General features: G+C 42.2%; 1 protein-coding gene across 1 annotated transcript in view; it reads left to right on the forward strand.

Moving 5' to 3' along the window:
- LOC149452908 (TLC domain-containing protein 4-A-like) overlaps positions 1-12934 on the forward strand; it is a 58862-nt gene extending 45928 nt beyond the window's left edge. Inside the window, exons 6-8 of the mRNA XM_089688856.1 lie at positions 4672-4766; positions 6771-6844; positions 10061-12934. Coding sequence (XP_089544982.1) covers positions 4672-4766; positions 6771-6844; positions 10061-10370 — 479 coding nt within the window. The 3' untranslated portion in view covers positions 10371-12934. The remainder of the gene's footprint in view (positions 1-4671; positions 4767-6770; positions 6845-10060) is intronic.
- Positions 12935-13164: the final 230 nt, after the last annotated feature.

The raw sequence follows: 13164 nt of genomic DNA on the forward strand, positions 1-13164 counted from the left end.
TGGCGCTCAGTAACAATTCTGTCTGTCCCTGAGTATGAATTCTGTGGCCCTGAGTAACAATTCTGTGTCTGTGCGAGTAACAATTCTGTGTCTGTGCAAGTAACAATTTTGTGTCTGTGCGAGTAACAATTCTCTGGCACTCAGTAACAATTCTGTCTGTCCCTGAGTAACAATTCTCTGGCACTCAGTAACAATTCTGTCTGTCCCTGAGTAACAATTCTCTGGCACTCAGTAACAATTCTGTCTGTCCCTGAGTAACAATTCTCTGGCACTCAGTAACAATTCTGTCTGTCCCTGAGTATGAATTCTGTGGCCCTGAGTAACAATTCTGTGTCTGCGCGAGTAACAATTCTGTGTCTGTGCAAGTAACAATTTTGTGTCTGTGCGAGTAACAATTCTCTGGCACTCAGTAACAATTCTGTCTGTCCCTGAGTAACAATTCTCTGGCACTCAGTAACAATTCTGTCTGTCCCTGAGTAACAATTCTCTGGCACTCAGTAACAATTCTGTCTGTCCCTGAGTATGAATTCTGTGGCCCTGAGTAACAATTCTGTGTCTGCGCGAGTAACAATTCTGTGTCTGTGCAAGTAACAATTTTGTGTCTGTGCGAGTAACAATTCTCTGGCACTCAGTAACAATTCTGTCTGTCCCTGAGTAACAATTCTCTGGCACTCAGTAACAATTCTGTCTGTCCCTGAGTAACAATTCTCTGGCACTCAGTAACAATTCTGTCTGTCCCTGAGTAACAATTCTCTGGCACTCAGTAACAATTCTGTCTGTCCCTGAGTAACAATTCTCTGGCACTCAGTAACAATTCTGTCTGTCCCTGAGTAACAATTCTCTGGCACTCAGTAACAATTCTGTCTGTCCCTGAGTAACAATTCTCTGGCACTCAGTAACAATTCTGTCTATCCCTGAGTATGAATTCTGTGGCCCTGAGTAACAATTCTGTGTCTGTGCGAGTAACAATTCTGTGTCTGTGCAAGTAACAATTTTGTGTCTGTGCGAGTAACAATTCTCTGGCACTCAGTAACAATTCTGTCTGTCCCTGAGTAACAATTCTCTGGCACTCAGTAACAATTCTGTCTGTCCCTGAGTAACAATTCTCTGGCACTCAGTAACAATTCTGTCTGTCCCTGAGTATGAATTCTGTGGCCCTGAGTAACAATTCTGTGTCTGTGCGAGTAACAATTCTGTGTCTGTGCAAGTAACAATTTTGTGTCTGTGCGAGTAACAATTCTCTGGCACTCAGTAACAATTCTGTCTGTCCCTGAGTAACAATTCTCTGGCACTCAGTAACAATTCTGTCTGTCCCTGAGTAACAATTCTCTGGCACTCAGTAACAATTCTGTCTGTCCCTGAGTATGAATTCTGTGGCCCTGAGTAACAATTCTGTGTCTGTGCGAGTAACAATTCTGTGTCTGTGCAAGTAACAATTTTGTGTCTGTGCGAGTAACAATTCTCTGGCACTCAGTAACAATTCTGTCTGTCCCTGAGTAACAATTCTCTGGCACTCAGTAACAATTCTGTCTGTCCCTGAGTATGAATTCTGTGGCCCTGAGTAACAATTCTGTGTCTGTGCGAGTAACAATTCTGTGTCTGTGCAAGTAACAATTTTGTGTCTGTGCGAGTAACAATTCTCTGGCACTCAGTAACAATTCTGTCTGTCCCTGAGTAACAATTCTCTGGCACTCAGTAACAATTCTGTCTGTCCCTGAGTAACAATTCTCTGGCACTCAGTAACAATTCTGTCTGTCCCTGAGTAACAATTCTCTGGCACTCAGTAACAATTCTGTCTGTCCCTGAGTAACAATTCTCTGGCACTCAGTAACAATTCTGTCTGTCCCTGAGTAACAATTCTCTGGCACTCAGTAACAATTCTGTCTGTCCCTGAGTAACAATTCTCTGGCACTCAGTAACAATTCTGTCTGTCCCTGAGTAACAATTCTCTGGCACTCAGTAACAATTCTGTCTGTCCCTGAGTAACAATTCTCTGGCACTCAGTAACAATTCTGTCTGTCCCTGAGTAACAATTCTGTCTGTCCCTGAGAATGAATTCTGTGGCCCTGAGTAAGAATTCTCTGGCACTCAGTAACAATTCTGTCTGTCCCTGAGTAACAATTCTCTGGCACTCAGTAACAATTCTGTCTGTCCCTGAGTAAAAATTCTGTGGCCCTAATAACGTTTCTGTGGCCCTAAGTAACAATTCTCTGGCACTGAGTAACAATTCTGTCTGTCCCTGAGTATGAATTCTGTGGCCCTAACTAGCGTTTCTTTGTCCCTAAATAACGATTCTGTGGCCCTCATTAACAAGTCTGTGTCCCTGAGTAATGGTTCTCTGTCCCTAAGTAACTTCTCTCTGTCCCCAATTCTCGTTTCTGTGGCCCTAACTCTGTCCCTGTCCCTAGTACAGAGCGGTCTGCCTCTGTTCAATGACTGCAGGCAAATGAAGATTTCCAAAATGGCCGCTATATATACCTCGACCATTACACAGTGCTGGCTGGCTGGCTGCTGATTGGCTGATGCGATCACATGTCGTTGAGGAATGCATTATGGGGCAGCGCGCCTTGTCTGCGCGCCTTCCCCGACATCCCCGCTCCGTCGCCGCACATGTCAGCCGCCATTTTCGGAAAAATTTCGATTCGCGCGTCCGAATTAGGCTGTTTTTCGGATTCGGCACGAATCGAAATTTTTCCGATATTCGACTCGAATTCCACTTCGGATACTTCGATTCGCTCATCTCTAATTACTATGCATATACTCAAAAAATTTTTTCTAATTTGCCAACAAAACAGTGCTGTGGAACATCTAGATGTCCTCTAGAAGGAACACCTAGATGATCTCTAGAATGAACATTTAGATCAGTGGTCTCCAAACTGCAGTCCGGGGGCCGGATGCAACCCTTGATCTAGCCCTTGGGGCACTTTTCTTCCCACTGATAGGAAACTGTTCTGCCAACTGATATCAACAATGGGGTACCATTTATTCCACTGGCACCAACAATGGGGCATTATTCCTTCCAATGATATCAATGATGGGGTACTATTCCTCCCCCTAATACCAAACATATTATGTTTACTCTTACTGATGCCAGAGAATATTTCAATCCCACTGGTCTCAGTCTGCCCCCCCCCCTAAAATCTGAAGGACAATAAACTGGCCCTTTGTTTAGAAACTTTGGAGACCCCTGATCTAGATGATCTCTAGAAGGAACATCTAGGTGATCTCTAGAAGGAACATCTAGGTGATCTCTAGAAGGAACATCTAGGTGATCTCTAGAAGGAACATCTAGTTTATCTCTAGAAGGAACATCTAGTTTATCTCTAGAAGGAACTTCTAGGTGATCACTAGAAGGAACATCTAGGTGATCTCTAGAAGGAACATCTATGTGATCTCTAGAAGGAACATCTAGGTGATCTCTTGAAGGCACATCTAGGTGATCTCTTGAAGGCACATCTAGGTGATCTCCTTGAAGGCACATCTAGGTGATCTCCTTGAAGGCACATCTAGGTGATCTCCTTGAAGGCACATCTAGGTGATCTCCTTGAAGGCATATCTAGGTGATCTCCTTGAAGGCACATCTAGGTGATCTCTTGAAAACACATCTAGGTGATCTCTTGAAAACACATCTAGGTGATCTCTTGAAGGCACATCTAGGTGATCTCTAGAAGGGACATCAAGGTGATCTTTAGAAGGAACATCTAGGTGATCTCTAAAAATGTTTTCTCTAAGCTCCTATGTGCACTGTTCTTGTTCTCGGTTTTTCTACTTGTGATAGTTCACAATGTCTTCTTTGATGCAAATTGATGGAGACCCATGCCTATAGATATCCTTTTTAGACTTGTAAGTGTAAACAACTCTTCAGCTGACTTCTGAAATCCCCTGGACTATATTGTGGTTAGTAAAATCCAATTATAAACAATTTGTTCCACAACGGGGATCCCTTGACTCTAATTACCCTAAATTTGCTTTAACTTGCACTTTTCTATCCATTACCTTTTAAAGTTTTACCCATAGATCATTAATAACCTGACATGGCATGATTTTGTAAGTTTTTTGTAGTATGACTTGGACAAAGCCATTCAGGCTCGGATCCAAAAAATTATTGGAGATTTACCAACTTTTTATCAGAGCTGTAAAGAAGTTGTTTCACATAAAATTAATTCTAAATACATTTAGAAACTCATGTAATCCCATCCTTGTAGTGCTACAAAGCTGCATAGTATAGTGACAATGCTTCCAAGAGCCTGCAGTCCTTCAGACTATGTGCCCATATAAAGCTCTGCTCCTCCTGTAAACTCACCCTATCACCCCCTGATGTTCGCTTTCAGCCAGTGCCTGTCTTCTCTCTGAATCAGTGCTGGGTGGAGTTTGTTCACATTGGTGGTAGGTCTGCTTTTGTTGTTGAATCACCGTCAGAACTGTTGACAAATGTGAAGTTCCATACAAAAAGGCTCTATGGCTACCCATAAGACAACTGTTTTATGAAACCTTATTTTTAGTTGATGTACTTGTGCTATCAGTGTAAAGTTACGATTTTAATGAATAAATAACAATTTTAAATAGGTTTTATATTTTCCTGGAGTTCAACTTTAAATATAGAGTACATTTTTAAATTATGCTAGTGAAATCTATCTGTTTTTTTTAACATGTTGTGTTTTTTTCCACCAGATTTGTTGCTTTTTGCTCGCTATTGGAAGGAAATGAGAGACCCTTATATGGTCTGCCACCACTTTGCAGTGATCTACGCATACGGATATGTGCTGGTATGTCACTACTTGCAAGTACAGTACACTCTGATCACAGGAAATGTGATTATAATATTTCATAAATCATATTCTTTTGACATAAACATTATATTGCCAAAATTTTGTGGACACCTGACCATACCACCTCCTATGAGCTTCTTAGACATCCCATTCTAAAACCATGGACATCAAAATGGAGTTGGCTCCCCAGAGCTATAACAGCCTGCATTATTCTGGGTTGGTTTTTCACAAGATTTGAAGTGCCCCTGAAAGAGAGCATTTGTTGTATGAGAAGACCTAGCTCACAATTGGCATTCCAGTTTATTCCCTAGTTGTTCAGTGGGTTTGAGGTCAGGACTGTGTGATGACATTTAATCATTCCCCCACTGTGAGCCAGTTGGACACCCCATTCAAAATCTCAGGCATTAAAATGGAGTTGGTTACCCACAGCAATAACAGCCTCCATTCTTCTGGGAAGGATTCTCACAGGATTTGTAGATGTCTGTAGGAATTCTGAGCTCATTCATCCAAAAAACATTTTGTGAGGTCAGGTACTGATGTTTGTTGAGAAGACTTGGCTTGCAATTGTCTTTCCAATTCATCCCATAGGTGTTCAGTAGAGGTTAGGGCTCTGCGTAGACACCTGACCATTTTCCCCCTATGAGCTTGTTGGATGTCCCATTTCAAAATTATGGGCATTAAAATGGAGTTTGTTCCCCACGGCTATAACAGCCTCCACTCTTCTGAGAAGGATTTCCACAAGAGCTTTAGATGCCTGTAGGAAGTTTGTGCCAAAACAGCATTTTGAAGTCCGGTACTGGTTTTGGACAAGACCTGGCTCACAATTTGAATTCCTATTCATCCCATAGGTTTTCAGTAGGGTTGAGGTCAGGGCTCTGTGTAGGACACTCCATTTCCTCCATACCAAACTCAGGAAGCAATGTCTTTGTGCACAGGGGTGCATTCATGCTACAAGAGAAAAAGACCTGTCTCCAAACTGTATGAAAGCACACAATTGTGTACAAAATGTCTTTGTACCCTTCACTGGAAAAACCTTTACTCCATTGTTTGAAGGGGAGTTCATGCACTTTTTGCCTTACATTAAGTGTGACAGTCCAGTGTCCACATTAGAAACGGAGAAGGATCCGGCGCTCAGTCCATAGATACTCCACAATACAGTAAAGGGAGTTGGAGGGGAAGGGGAGGGTTTTTTTGGGGGAAAATAGGGATAAAAATGAAAAGTATAGTTCAACATGAACTAGCAAAAAACCATAATAAGTGCTGTAGGCACACAGGTGGTAAATACATAAAGTACATAAAGAGTCTCTGTATAATGAGGTGGTAAGTGGTTAATGGCTGCCGTCCTATAGAGCAAGACCAACTCTGCATGCAGAAATAGAGAAGCGAAAAAAGGAGGCGCCAAAAACTAAGTGCAGATTATTGTTGTCACATTTAATGGATAGGTATAAAAACACTCAGAAGAACAAAGATATAATAAAGCTCATCTGTATAAAAGGTCATCTGTGTGGGACCACTCTCCTCCATCCTATAGGGTACCACCGGGCAAGCCAGAGTGACAGCTGGAGCCGTGGGTGCAGTGGAGGGACTCCCCTGGGTGTGTGGCTGGGCTGGAGCCCATCAATGGCGTCTGTATCCAGGAGGCCTATAAAAAGTGCTATACAACAATAATCTGCGCTTAGTTCTTGGCGCTTCCTTTTTTTTCTCTTCTCAGTGTCCACATTAGGAAAGGGGAAATGTTTGGGGGGAGGGGGGTTGGGGCCAAGGTACATGGATTGGGAACCTGAACATGACTGGGAAAAATACTGACTGGTTCTTGATCACTGTATCTGACAAACTAGACCTGTTCTGTTTAGGGGTATTTATTAACACCCCAAATGCATCATTCTGCTGTGCATTAATATTAGGAAGGGGTTAAACAACTATAGAACTACTATATGCTTCGTTTGCTCTATTATTTATTGATGCAATTGCTGATTAAAAAGTCATTATTTTACCTTACAGAACCGAGGAGTGCTGCCATATTTTGCCAATTTTCGGTTGATATCTGAACTTTCAACGCCCTTTGTAAATCTGAGGTGAGAATCCTACTTATTAGGAAAATTGCCAAAGTGCAAAAATAAAATCTGTGACAAACCTGGGAAATTCAAACTGAGACTAAGATGGCAAAACAAAAGAACAACTGAGGTTAGCTTCATGCTAAAACCATCACTAGATCCAGAGGTATGGATGGCTGAACTTATATGTACATTTAAACTGTTGTACTTTGGCTCCATCCTCTTCCAGCTGCTGAACCTCCTTATTGGCCCTTTAATGTGATAGGTGGAGGTGAAGTAAAGTATGATAGTTAAAGTGGACCTTCACTCCAGTGTACATGACTTATTGTCCTGCCTCCTCCCCCTTCCTTTCTAGAAATTGTATATACAGGTAAATTATATAATCTTTTAATGACACTTATTGGGCAGCACAGTGGCTAAATGGTTAGCACTTCCACCTGGCAGTACTAGGGTCGTTGGTTCAAATCCCAGCCACGGCACCACCTGCCTTGAGTTTGCATGTTCTCCCTGTGCCTGCGTGGGTTTCCTCCGGGTACTCCGGTTTCCTCCCACACTCCAAAGACATGCTGGGAGGTTAATTGGATCCTGTCTAAATTGTCCCTAGTATGTGTATGTATGAATGTGAGTTAGGGACCTTAGATTGTACGCCCCTTGAGGGTTAGGGACTGATGTGAATGTACAATATATATGTAAAGCGCTGTGTAAATTGACGGCGCTGTATAAGTACTTGAAATAAATAAATAAATAATAGTGCCGAATAGCAAACAATGCCCTGGTCATGAAGGGGGTAAAAAATGTGTGCTGTAACGCAGGACGTCCGCATTTCTTGCCTATTGCCTAGGCGACAATAACAATTGTGTTGTGAGGTTTTTACTGAAGGCAACCTGCATATATGTACTTTTTTTTCATCATTTGTCCAACTGAAATTGTCTGTGTGTGACGGGTTCACTTTAAAATGACTAAGGACACAACTCACCATCTGGCATTTATATTTCCATCCTAGCATTCATATGGGATGGCATTTTACTGCTCGTGTTTCCTAATCCAAATGGGGAAAAAAATAATTAGATACATGACAGTAACTTTAATAACTTAGAGCAGGGGTCTCCAGACTGTGGCCTGCCACAAAACTTTATCTGGCATGCAGCTGATGTGCACAGACTGAGGATCCGGGTCAGTTCATCTTTGCTGATGGGTAATACATGAAAGAAAAGCAAAACCAGCGCTCAGGTCCATACACGTCCTAAGAATTCGGTACCAGTCACTCGCTGAGGGGCAGCCCTCTAAAGATCGGGGAATCTTGATTATACTGAAAAAAGGTAAAAAAGGGCGCAGTCTCCTCGTGCATTACCATGATAAAAAAGAATTATTGAAAATGACAAAAATGTATACTCACAAACCAAGAGTCATAAATAAAAGCAAGGAACCAAAGTGACAGTTACAGCAAATGGTGGGCTTGCAACAGGGTGTGTTAACGCGTTTCGGGAGACAAGCTCCCTTTCTCAGAGCTGAAACAAATGGGCATGTTTGAAGCCTGTATAAGGGAGCAGGATCCTGTTTCCCTATATAGGCTTCAGTCATGTCTTGTTGTTTCAGCTCTAGTTGTTTCAGTTCTTTCAGCTCTGAGGCTTCAACCATGTCTAGTTGTTTCAGTTCTGAGGAAGGGAGCTCGGCTCCCGAAATGCGTTAGCACACCCTGTCGCAAGACCACCATTTGCTGGGACTGTCACTTTGGTTCCTTGCTTTTATTTATGACTCTTGGTTTGTGAGTATACACTTTTGTCATTTTCAATAATTCTTTTTTATCATGGTAATGCACGAGCAGAGTGCACCCTCTGCTGATGGGTACCCTGATATAAGGGGCACTCTGATGGGGACCCAGATGTAAAGGGGGAGCTCTGATGGAGACCCTGAAGTAAGAGGGGTCACTGATGGGGGACCCTAATGTAAGGAAGAACTCTGATGTAAGGGGGACTCCTAAGGTGAACCCCCTGATATAAGGGGGTTCTGATGTGGAAAAGGATGCAATTCTTCTGTTTATTATCACACCTCCATATAAATTGGTACCCTGATATAAGGGGCACTCTGATGGGGACCCAGATGTAAAGGGGGAGCTCTGATGGAGACCCTGAAGTAAGAGGGGTCTCTGGTGGGGACCCAAATGTAAGGAAGAACTCTGATGTAAGGGGGACTCTTAAGGTGAACCCCCTGATGTAAGGGGGGCTCTGATGTGGAAAAGGATGCAATTCTTCTGTTATCATACCACAATATAAATTGGTACCCTGATATAAGGGACACTCTGATGGGGACCCAGATGTAAAGGGGGAGCTCTGATGGAGACCCTGAAGTAAGAGAGGTCTCTGATGGGGACCCTAATGTAAGGAAGAACTCTGATGTAAGGGGGACGCCTAAGGTGAACCCCCTGATATAAGGGGGGCTCTGATGTGGAAAAGGATGCAATTCTTCTGTTTATTATCACACTGCAATATAAATGAAGAGGAAGTTCAGGTGACATGCTACCTCCTTCTTTATCGTCTTTAAGATTTACAATTTCTGTTTTATTTTTTACTAGTTGCTTTTTGTACTGCTGTCATCTTCCATGCTTCCCTATGAAATTGCTTTCACTTTGGTACCAAAGATTTGACTTCTGTAACCTTGGGCTAAGCTGCAACCAACTAGCTTCCTATTCTGTCAATGGAGAGCACCCTTTATTGGCCAGTGGTGCACTCTCACTTATCAGGGGATGTTGGTGGATGGAAGTGAGTAGAGTTTACTCCCACAGTCAAAATGAGCAAACCTTTATGTACAAGGTGAAAGCAAAATAATTGGGGCACAACGAAAAGGTTTTCAGGCTAACAAGGTGTCAGCAGGAGCCTCATTGTACCTGGTCTTAGGCCTGATTTTTTTTAAAAAAGGCTTTAAAACATTTCAGTCCATTCAGTCCAGTATAGCAGCCAAGAAGCTGAAGGGGCTGAGGGAACTGGCTTACCACCATCTTCTCTACCTAAACATAGACTCTCTCCTTCATCAGAGATCAAATGACCAATTCCTAGATATGTCAGCAGGTAATCCGCTGTTTTTAATCCTGATACATGTGCTTCAACTGTATACAAACCACAAGGCTTTAAAAAAAGCTGATCTTTCATGCGTTCCTTACCAGGCTCATAGGGTTTCTAAAGCCTGATGTACAGTATATTCACATTTGGTGATTTAATGCATTTCTATCCTTCAATATAGGTGGTTCTTCGATGCTGTTGGACTGCCACGTTCCTCCCAGCCCGTCCTGATCAATGGCTTGGCAATGGCCGTGGTCTTCTTCATTGTCCGAATTGCCGTCATTCCCAGCTATTACTCACAAGTCTTTGCCACGTTTGGCACGGAAGGTTACATCAGGCTGGGCATTGGCCCACAAGTGGCGTGGATTGTCTCCTGTGTCATCTTGGACATTCTCAATGTCTTCTGGATGTATAAAATCGCAGCTGGATTTTACCGGGTAGTGACAAAAGGCAAACCTGGAGGCAAGCCTAAAAGAAACCATGCAGAATGAGAACATGTGAACTGCCATAATGTCCAACCTACCAAGAGAGACTCCAAATTTTAAGCCTTCCTGTGGAAGAGACCACCTCATGTGATACTTCAGAAAAGTCACATTCCTAGTCCTAGTTTTTTGAATGTATAAGTAGGATGCCTTTTGAGATCATTTTAATCAGTGTTTTTTATACTAACCACTATCCAAAATTGTGTTTGAGAAGGTTTGTGGTACTAATGCCAGTTACTTGAATCTGCCTGATGACAAATTCTAGAAATATAATTGCTCTGGGTTTTAAGCTTCCAGGGTAAAATGTGGAACTTTTTGATAAATTGAGGTAAGTAGGAGCCCTAATTCCACCAAGATATGATCACAGCTTAATGACAAGACCATATATTGCAACCAGTTAACACTGCAAAACTAGTTCTACAAAGTGCCAAATTTTTTATTTTTTTTTAGTTGGACAAGACTTCAGGACTTTGAGTGCCAAGTAAGGGGTCTTCAAATGCTGCTCAGGAAATATATATGCAGATAAGCTAACCACATAAAGAAAGGTCTTTGGGTAAATACCATTTTACATGGTAAATGAGCGTCCAATCCACGTTGCTTCTAAAGCATCTGGTGCTTGCTAAGCCAGGACACCTAAGCTGGCCATACATGAATTGAAATTTGGACGGTTCAGCAGGGACCAGCCGTTAATCGATCCATGTTTGGGCAGGCTGATTGTACCCAAGTTGATACATCCATAGAACCAGCCTGTCGGAATTTTTTCATACGATTACTGCCGGCAGCTATAGTCGCTAGCAGTAATCGTGTTTTGCCGGTTGTGAAGACTCCTGCACCTCCCCGTTGGCAGAACACAATGGTACTGTATGAGGCATTCCCCCATCAACACTGACTATTTTGATGGTGGAATTGAGTGATTTGGGGTGGAAAGAAAGAAAAATGATTGATCTATGACTATATATAGTTTGTAGGATGGTACTTTTTCATTTTATCAGTGTGAGACTCATTGTTCTTTGCAGCCTGAGAAGCAATGTATGTATATATATCCCCTTACATTTTTTTTCTAAATTTTACTCCAGTGTCATTTAGCTTGGTAGACCCATTGGGGTTTATTTACTAAAGCTGGAGAGTCCAAAATCAGACTCCCTTCTGCATAGAAACCAATCAGCTTCTAACCTCAGCTTGTTCAATGAAGCTTTGGCAATGAAACCTGGAAGCTGATTGGTTTCTATGCAGAAGGGAGTCTGATTTTGGACTCTCCAGCTTTAGTAAATAAACCCCAAAGTGCCACTTAGAGATGAAGGCTAATGGGCAGGACAGATGCCAGAGCAGACAGTGGCCGAGTTAGCAGGTTGATAGAACAGGAGCAGGCATACTAATCCTAAACATAGGCCAGGATCCAGACCTGTACACTGAGCAATGGTTGACAATTTAGGTAATAGGCTGACAATTAGGATAAGCGCAGACAGCTACAAAAACAGTCCAAACAATGCACAGGAATAAACAAAGACATGAACAACCAGTCAGACAGACCTGTGTCCAGGGCATTAGCAAATAGAATAACCTATTTATCAGGAACAGGCTGAACGTCCAGCAGTCTTCTAAAGCGCTTTCTTGATTAGGACAGGTGTGTGCTGCAGAATGTGGCACTGCTGAGTAACAACTAGTGGGTAGCAAAGGGACAAGGCTGAATATCTGGTTAGGTTAAAGTGTTACTAAAGTCTGATTTTTTTTTTTTTTTTTTTTTTTCCAATTAAAATATCAAACATGATATACTCACTTGCTCTGTGCAGTGGTATTACGCAGACCGGACTCAATCCTCCTCTTCTCGGGTCCCCCACCAGTAATCTCGGCTCCTTTTCTTTGTGTGTCCTCCACAGTAAGCTGTTTGCTGTGGGGACACATGCTGCGTGCACACTCCCGACCTGTGTGTCTATGGAGCCGCACTCCATAGACATACACAGTGGGACTCAGCCCTCCCCCACACTTCCTCTTCATTTGATTGACAGCACCAAGAGCCAATGGCTCCTGCTGCTGCTAGAGTCCCTGTGTAAAGAGGAAGAGAGGGGAGAAGAGATGCAGCCGTGCACAGCATTGATCTCTTCTCCCTTTCACACAGGGAAGGGGGAGCACCGACAAATAGAAAACATTTTTTACCTTAATGCAAGCAGTGAATTAAGGTAAAAAATGTTTTTAGGTTTAGTATCACTTAAAAAAAAAAAAAGTAATGTTCGTGGGTGGGGAGGCTAGAGGATATTTTGAAATCTAGTGTGCGGTAAACTTATGGGGCTACCACGTAAAAATGGTATTTATCCAGAAGTCTTTTTCTCAATTTGAAGGTAGAACTTCTGAAACGTTCTCATTCCTGGATTGTTTTTCATTTAAGTGCAAAATGTGTTGTAACATGGGCACAGATGGCCTCAGAGATTGCAAAACAGATATGTGATTATTTTTATGTAGGAGCAATGCAATACATACTGGTATATGAAATCCATTCTAACTTTTTATTACTTGTTATTACCATGTTCCAGTGATACGTGCAAACTAGTTTTAAAATAAATATAAAACCATCCAAACGGTCTCATTACATTTCTGACTTAGAGAAAAAAAACAGCAGAAATAAGGACATTTTGGGCTCGTTTACACCACCCGCTCAACACAATCCCAATGCAATAACAAGGTAAATACAGGCATACCTCGGTTTACGAATTTAATTCATTCTGCGGGACTTTTCGTATTGTGAAAAATTTGTAAACCGAAACGTAGTTGCCCATAGGAATGCATTGAAAATCAATTAATCTGTTGC

Source organism: Staurois parvus, unplaced genomic scaffold, assembly GCF_062004578.1.
Source record: "Staurois parvus isolate SC_StPar_1 unplaced genomic scaffold, SC_StPar_1.0 ptg000456l, whole genome shotgun sequence".
NCBI classification, from domain to species: domain Eukaryota; kingdom Metazoa; phylum Chordata; class Amphibia; order Anura; family Ranidae; genus Staurois; species Staurois parvus.